The following is a 7,827-nucleotide window of genomic DNA, read 5'->3' as shown; positions in this document are numbered from 1 at the left end:
TTTTTTTTTTTCCCCCTCAGAATCATTTTTTGGATACATACTCATCTTGCCGGGTATATTGATAATTCCTTCCTTTTGCTGTTGAGCAGTATTCCTTGGTATAAATGTTTATCCACTCATCTGTTCACTGATAACTGGGCTGTTTCTAAATTATGGCAATTACACTGTTTTGGCAACTATACTATAATTATACTAAGCTACTATGAATCTTTTCATATGGGTGTTTTTTTGGACATGTGTTTTTCTCTCTCCTGGGCAAAAATCTGGGAGTGGAATTGCTGGTCACAGGCAGGCTTGTGTTTACCTTTATAAGAAACTGCGGCTTTCCAAAGTGACGCGTCATCCCGCACACCAGCAGCCTGTAAGGGTCCTAGCTGTTCCTCATTCTTGGCAACACTTAGGACTGTTTTTAAAAATTTAACCAGGGATACCTACAGTTTTCACATTTCCTAGGTGGCTAGTGGTGCTGAACGCCTTCTCACATGTCTGTTAGCCACAGCTGTATTCTCTTTCCTGACGTATGTTTGTTTTGGTTTTTTTTTTTTTTAAGATTTATTGATTTATTTGAGAGAGAGAGAGCAGGAGAGGGTCAGAGGGAGAAGCAGACTCCCCACTGAGCAGGGAGCCCAATGCGGGACTTGATCCCAGGACCCCAGGATCATGACTTGAGCCAAAGGCAGTCGCTTAACCATCTGAGCCACCCAGGCACGCGTTTGGGTCTTTTGTCCACTTTCAACATTGCATTTTTAAAATTGTTGAGTTCTTTTATATTCTGGATACCTGTACTGCATATACTGTCTTCCTGCCTGTGGCTAAGCTTCCCCCCACCTTCGGTTTTTGGTTTTGTTTTTTTTTTTCTTCGTTCCCCCGCGGTGTCTTTTGAAAAGCAGGTGCTTTGATGAAGTTGTCTTTCAAGTTTTTCTTTTATGGCTTGTGCTTTGTGTCCCATGCAGGAAATCCTGATATACTGCCACATTTGTTTGTTTTCCGTTGCTGTCCGTTGTTCGCTGTTGCTTTTTTCTTTTGTCCGTGCTTCCTTTTAAATTAGTAAAAGTAATGATATGGTTCCAAAGTCAAACCTATAAAGCAAGGCGTAGAGAGAAACTGCTTCCACCCCACCTCCCTCAGCATCAACCTTTAGTTTTTAAAGACTCGTTCTTTTATTTCGTCTTGGAAATTTTTTTTTTAAGATTTTATTTATTTATGTGACAGAGATAGACAGCCAGCGAGAGAGGGAACACAGCAGGGGGAGTGAGAGAGGAAGAAACAGGCTCCCAGCGGAGGAGCCCGATGTGGGACTCGATCCCGGAACGCCGGGATCACGCCCTGAGCCGAAGGCAGACGCTTAACGACTGCGCTACCCAGGCGCCCTGGAAATTTTTTTTTTAGTTTGTATTTTTTCAGTTAATATTTATTGAGTTCCTGCATTATGGGTGGTAAGGATCATCCTGGAAATTATATATATCCCTCCCCATTTCCTTACATGCACATGTGTGCACACATTATATATGTGGTTACACGGTTATAATAGTATTATGTAAATTCGGTTTTTTTGCAATATATCCTGGAGAGTACACCGTAATAATTTATGAAATGTATCCTCTTTTCTCTCTCGTTCGCTTCTCTTTCCTTCCCTCCCCCCCCCTTCCTTCATTCTGGGTAGTTTCAGAGCGGCTATGTATGGACATTGGGGTTATTTCAAGTCTTTTCTGCTGTATCAAATAGCCTTGTGCCAACGTCCTTTGATACTTTTGCTGGTCTGTCTTAAGGATGGATTTCTAGGAATAGTATTGTGTGCGACTTACAGCAGATCCCCCTTATTGGGTCCTATGGGAAATCCCATCTCCCCCCCAGACTTGTGATAACTTTTGGTCTCTGTCAGTCTGAGGGATGAGCAGGGCTGTTTGGGACATTCCCCAATATTCTGTGACAGAGTTTACCGGCCGAGCACACAGCCCTCCCATCGTGCCTTCGTTGGCACAATTCCTGGCTTTGTCCTTGCTGGCCGTGACCCTACCTAAACCCCCAAACCAGCTCTGGACACAGAGGCTGCCCTCTGCAATTGGGAGTGTCTCTTCTGGGCTGTTCCGGCCAATAATCATTTTGCAGTCATCACGCCAGCTTCCTTCACAGTACCTGGGTTGTCTCTCAAGATCTTGTAACAGTCCTGGAAGGCGGCATCTAGCAACCCCACCGCACGGGTGGGGGAGCCCGGGGATGGAGGGCTGGAGAAAAGTTAGCGTCTTACCCAAACTCACGCAGCTAACCAGGCGAGGGAGGTGGTGGGACTTGTGCGGACACACTACGTACGTGTGTACACGAGTGCCCATGTGTGTGCTGTGTGTGTCCATATGCCTCTGTATGTTTCTCGATAACAGGTCATGACAATCCACACAGCCGGCTCTTCGCACACATCAAGAGGACTTCCCCAAAGCAGGATCACTAGCTCTCTTCGGATTCCTAGTTTTAAGTCTCGGAATTGGTCCCCCGCCCCCAGACCCCTGCGTTCTGGAAACTGGATTCGGCTGGGCCCCCAGGGAGGGCAGTAGGTAATGGGAGAAGGGCTGCCTCCGAAGGCTGCTCACGCCGGGCAGGAGGCCCCACCCTCCTGCAGAGAGAGGAGACCCAGCCCAGCCACTGTTGAGGACGCACATCACAATGGCTGTTCCACCTGAGCCAGGCCTGGGAAGAGGCGCCAGGGAGGCCCACACTCTGGCCCAAGGGCAGCCAGGCAGCATCATGGGGACTCCTCGAGACAAGCGCTCTGCTGCTCAGAGTCTAGAACCTGACGCTGCCCGGATACCGTTGCTGGAACAAAGGATGCCCAGGCCACCAAGATGGAACCCTCCCCAAGGTGAGAGTCCCCCGAATTCGGGTGACCAGTTGACTTTGGGGCCCACAGGAAGCAGGGGAGGAGATTCTGGGTCCCCTTGCTCAACTGGGGGCTGAATCCAGTCCTCCTGCTGTCCCCTACCAACCCGGGGACCGTGTGACCCAACGTGGGACAAAGCGGGGTCTCCAACATCCCATGCCCTCTCTTAAAGTGTTAAAAAGTCAAGGAAGAAGACTATTGGCTCCCTCATATCAGGTATGACCTGTCCCCTGCCCACCCCCATAGCCGGACACAACCCAGACTGGCTGGGGTCGGGGGGTCGTGACCCTGCTGATGAGATCTTGGCCAAGTCAATTTCTTTGGATCCATTTTCTACCTGGAAAATGGTTGAGAGGATTAAGAGCTGGTTGGTGCAGGGCCCACAGTTGCTAACTCAGCTGTGAGGCCAGGTGACTGGTTACTTCTTCCCTGGCTTTCACTTTCCTCATCTATAAAATCGGTACAAAAATCAGCCTCAGACGGAGCTGCTTAGGGCACTGGGTATGAAATCTCTTCCTGTCCCCAGGGTCTAGACTATGTGGCAAAACGTGGAGAGGAGCTTCCTGTGCTCCAACTGCCCCCACTGTGGGAAGAGGCCCTGGCTGGGGCAAGCCCCAGGCTGCTCCCTTTAAGCCACGAGGCTCCTAACCTGGGAGAGGCAGGTCCCCATGCAAAGGGTCCTTATGCTTCCCCATAGAGACACACGTGGACCCCCATCCATCGACCACATAGTCACTACGATGGTGGGGTTCCCATCCTCCCCCCTCCTGAACCATGCTGTGGGTTTCCAGATCCCAGAACTCCTTGTCCAGACAGCCTTGCACCTGCCTCCAGGGTCGGCCAAGGGCTGGGAGCCGGGGGCCAGGTTGGCTGTCCACAGAGTGTGAAAGACGGCCCCTTGTGGGGCAGAGGGAGCAAGACTGGGAGGAATGTGGGCAGGCCTGGGGCCCAAAGAGTCCTCCTCTGAAGGGATGGATGAAACACTGCCCCTCTTGGAGCTGTCCTGACCGGAGGCAGGGGCTTCACACACAGTGGCATGTGCTGTGGAGGTGGGCGTCCTCAACTGCCATACTTACTGGGGGGACCTCAGGCAAGTTACTTAACCTCTCTGAGCCTGGTCCCCACGTCTGCAAAACTGGAATGATCCCACATGGCTGTCTCATTGATGTTTTGGCAAGAGTCCATGGAGTGAGATATATAAAAGGTTTAGCAGAGTTTGGCACATAACAAATACTTTTTTTTTTTTGTAAACAGAGATTATGGGCCCCGTGCTTTTTTTATATCCTCAGCTTCCTGGCAGTGCCTCCAGGAAGCTCCTACATCCTAGAACAATAGGACACATTTGGAGCCAGAAATCTCTGGATTCAAACCTCAGCTGCTCCATCTAGACTGTACAACCACTGGCATTCATTCCTCCAGGCCTCAGCTTGCCCTCCTGTAAAATGGGTGACACCTCAGGCTGGCCACGTTGTTGGCTCCGCGCCTGGCACATCACAGGCCTTGGGACCTGAGGGTGTTTCCTTTCTCTCCCCCAAAGAGCCGCCGCCGCCTCCTCCTGCTCCTCCTCCCGGTCCTGCACCTCCAGGAACTCAGGTTCTCCCCCCGATGTACATCCGAGGCCCCCAGGGGGTTCGGTCGGGTGAGTGCCTCTACCCCCCCTTCCCCTCCTTGTTTTCCCTGGACTCAGACTCACACCACCGTGACCACTCGCCAAGACTCCGCGCCCCAACGGCACCTCCTCTGCCAGCCCTTCACAGACCCGCCCCGCTGTGTGACCCCCCGGCTGGCCAGTGCCACCGCCTGATATGAAAGCAGTGGCGGAGGGGACTGGTCCACGGCGGGGGGGCTCAAGAAAGGCTTTGGGAGTGAAATACTGGTAAAACCCCATTCCCTACTCCACCGTGCCCCACCCTAACCAGAGGAGGGGACGGCAGCCCCTCGCCCAGGTTCAGGAGCGTGCCAAGAGACTGAGAACACTCCAAAGGTCTCCCAGGGTCAAGCACCGCAGGGCTGGGCTGTACGTTCCCCAGGGGCAGGACGAAGATGACCCCCTCGTGGCTGGAGAGACCATTAGGGATGCCCATTCTAGGCACACAGTTCTTTCCTTAGCTCCCTGCCCCACCAGGGAATCTGTACCCCCGCCTGTCGAGGTTGTGGGGCTCCAAATCCCGGCTCCCCCTCCCCCTGACCCCAGAGGGACTGGCACCTGCAAAGGCCATAAGCTCCATACAGCCTGTCCAGACCCCCAGCCCTTAGTCAGAACACAAAGCTCCCTGGGACTCAGCCACCACCAGAGCCCTCCTTTCTCCACACACCCAAGATTGTGGAAATGGCTGCACTGTTTAAATAGCTAAACACACATTTTTTGGCCCCACTGTGCAAATGCAAGAGGAAGACATGAGAATGCCAACAGGTGGGTTCTCGGTTTTGTTTTTTCCCCACCATGCTTCACGGTGTCAGAGCTTCTTCCCTAGGGCAGGGACTTCACAGCCACTCTGGCTGATGGCGTGGACACCCTGAAAAGGGGACAGATGAGCCCACTATCCCGGGGGGCTCGCTGAATTATAGGGGCCTGGTTTAAACCCAGAGATAATCACACATTCCCTGGGTCCCCTGGCCAGGGAGATGGGGTGTCCTGACAGGGAGGCCCCTGGGTCCCAAAGGCCAGTGGCAGTGGGTGGTGGGAAATGGGACTGTGAGGGGAAGCCGGAGCCCACCCTGGGGGCCCCAGGCATGCAAGGGAGCACAGAGAACCCGCAGGAGGGCCCAGCCGGCGGCAGACACGGGGGAGGGTGAGGAGGGGGCCAGAGTCTGAGCTGCCCTCCTCCGCCCCCAGTGTTCACCAGGATGGGGTATGCCACCCCCATACGGTCCATATGTCAGTACTGTGGGAACTACGTCATCACGGTGACCACCCCGGTCCCAGGGGTCCTCACCTGGCTGCTGTGTACAGGCCTCTTTGTGTTCGGGTGAGTGGCCCGCCCCCTTTGCCTCCGCAGGGGCCCAGAGCATCCACGGGGACAGGGGTGCCCCAGCAGGGTCCCCCGCGCCCCTGGGGGCAGCAGGGCTAGAGCAAGGACAGAGCCCCTACCCCCAGAGGCGGGGCCCTGGCCCACACCCCGCTGCTCCTGCGGCCGCAGGTGCTTCCTGGGCTGCTGCTTCCTCCCCTTCTGTGTGGACAGTTTGATGGACGTGAAGCACACGTGCCCCGTGTGCCAGCAAGAGCTCTTCCGCTACCATCGCCTGTGAAGGTCCACGAAATAAAGGTCCATTAAGTGCCCTTTGTGTGTGCCCAAGTCTGTCCTGCTGGGGTCCCTCCCGGCCCGGGGAGGGTGGGGCTAGTCCTGAGGGCTCAGCAGGTCCTCAGGTAGCCACTGGTGAATGGGGTGAATGCATCCGGTTGAGCGGGGTACCCCACCCCCCTTCTCAGCCTCCCCAGCAGCCGTTCTGATCCCTTAGGAACCAGAGTGCAGCTAACTCCTCGTTTCCCGGCCCCTTCCCATCAGCTCCAGCTTTGGCAGCTCCGAGAACATCTCTACCTCCAGCCGGGGGGGACACCTCATTCCCCATTATCCACAGCCTCACAGATCAACGGGCTTTGGCAAATGCTTGGGACAGTGAAGGCCCCAAGCAGGTGAACAGGATCCCCTCTGGGTAACACGGGGTCTGCAGGGACTGGGGAGGGGCTATGAGAGCCTACAGGGAAATCCGGGGGCACAACGAAGGGAGGTGGTTTTTAAGATTTTATTAAGTAATGTCCGTACCCGAGGTGGAACGCGAGCTCACAACCCTGAGACCATGCTCTTCTGCCTGAGCCAGCCAAGCGCCCCACAAAAGGGAATTTTATTTTGCAAAATAAGATGTTATTCATCTTTTCAAGGAAAATGAACTTCCTATAGAAGGGGAAGGAAAGTGGGTGAATTAAGGGGCAGGGTAGACAGGGAACTGGGTGCCCCTCTAGGCACTTAATATTTTTTAAAAGAACTACATTTGCTGTGATGCTCCTTGCACCCCCCCCCAGGAGGGCAGCGTGCCCCCAGCCTACAGATGGGGGAGCCCAGGCGGGAGGGCCCTCCGCTGCAGCCGCTGGGCCCGGTCTCCCAAGCATCTGATGCACAGTGGGCACTCAGGCCCCAGGGACCCGCGTCTCATCAGGACAGGGGTGGGGTGCCGGCTGAACCCAGGGAGACAGGCCCCAGGCGCACAACCCGGTGGCCACCCGCCTGGGCTCTGTGTCTGAGGGCGACGATGCCGTCTCCACCACGGCGGGACACAGTTTCGGCAAGGGGAGGCGAGTGAGCAAGCCTGCCGGCCACGAGCACCCAAGAGACGTCACTGGGACCGGGCCTATCTTGGGTGTGGAGGAGCTCCACCCCTGTGCAGAGGCACCCCAGCCACGTGGGACAGTCAGAGGCGTGCCCGGCCCTGCTGACGAGGCCACAACGGGTCTTAAGCTGGAGCCGGCTGCACCTGCCCAACTCACCTCAAGGGCCTGTTCAGGTTCCATGCGCAGCAAACAGCTCGCTGGTTCTGACTGGGATTCCCAGATGGGTCCGCAGACAGGAACGTTCCATCCTAGGACAGGGACTTGTCACGGTGCATGCAGCGCTGCTCTCGATGCCTCAGGGCGCCGGGGTTCCGGGTCCTCCTTTGTTGGCCTGGCTCTGCCGTCGCCGTACCCTTCTTCCAAGGCCATGGGTCCCCAAGGTCCTGCGCAGCTCTGGCCAGGACCCAGCCGTGAGCCCATGATCAGTCCCGGGGCCTATCTGACTCAGACTGCCCAGGGTAAGAAAATGTCATTCGAAAACTTAAAAATCCAGAGATTCACAATGAAAACCCAGCCTCTGACTTGCTGCACAGACCCTTCCTCCAGCAAATGGGTGGGCTAAATAATGGCTGTCCATGGAGCTCCGCCCCACCACTCCCTACTGTCCCCATAATCCCAGGGCCTCCTC

At 55.2% G+C, this 7,827-nt stretch overlaps 1 protein-coding gene and 1 long non-coding RNA gene across 2 annotated transcripts; one reads left to right on the top strand and one right to left on the bottom strand.

Moving 5' to 3' along the window:
• Window positions 1-1,347: 1,347 nt before the first annotated feature.
• On the top strand, window positions 1,348-6,150 carry LITAFD (LITAF domain containing). The gene is made up of 4 exons (XM_011225566.3): window positions 1,348-2,854; window positions 4,410-4,511; window positions 5,709-5,841; window positions 6,013-6,150. Exons 1-4 carry the CDS (start codon window positions 2,659-2,661, stop codon window positions 6,119-6,121), a joined length of 540 nt encoding a protein of 179 aa, XP_011223868.2. The 5' UTR covers window positions 1,348-2,658; the 3' UTR covers window positions 6,122-6,150.
• On the bottom strand, window positions 4,107-7,345 carry LOC117804176. The gene is made up of 2 exons (XR_004628496.1): window positions 6,637-7,345; window positions 4,107-6,115 (listed from the first exon to the last, which is right to left on the bottom strand). It is a non-coding gene; the product is annotated as an uncharacterized LOC117804176 (long non-coding RNA).
• Between the last annotated feature and the right edge of the window lie 482 nt (window positions 7,346-7,827).

The sequence above is a fragment of the Ailuropoda melanoleuca genome, chromosome 10, assembly GCF_002007445.2.
Source record: "Ailuropoda melanoleuca isolate Jingjing chromosome 10, ASM200744v2, whole genome shotgun sequence".
Taxonomy (NCBI): Eukaryota; Metazoa; Chordata; class Mammalia; order Carnivora; family Ursidae; genus Ailuropoda; species Ailuropoda melanoleuca.
This window is presented reverse-complemented; position numbering and strand designations above follow the sequence as displayed.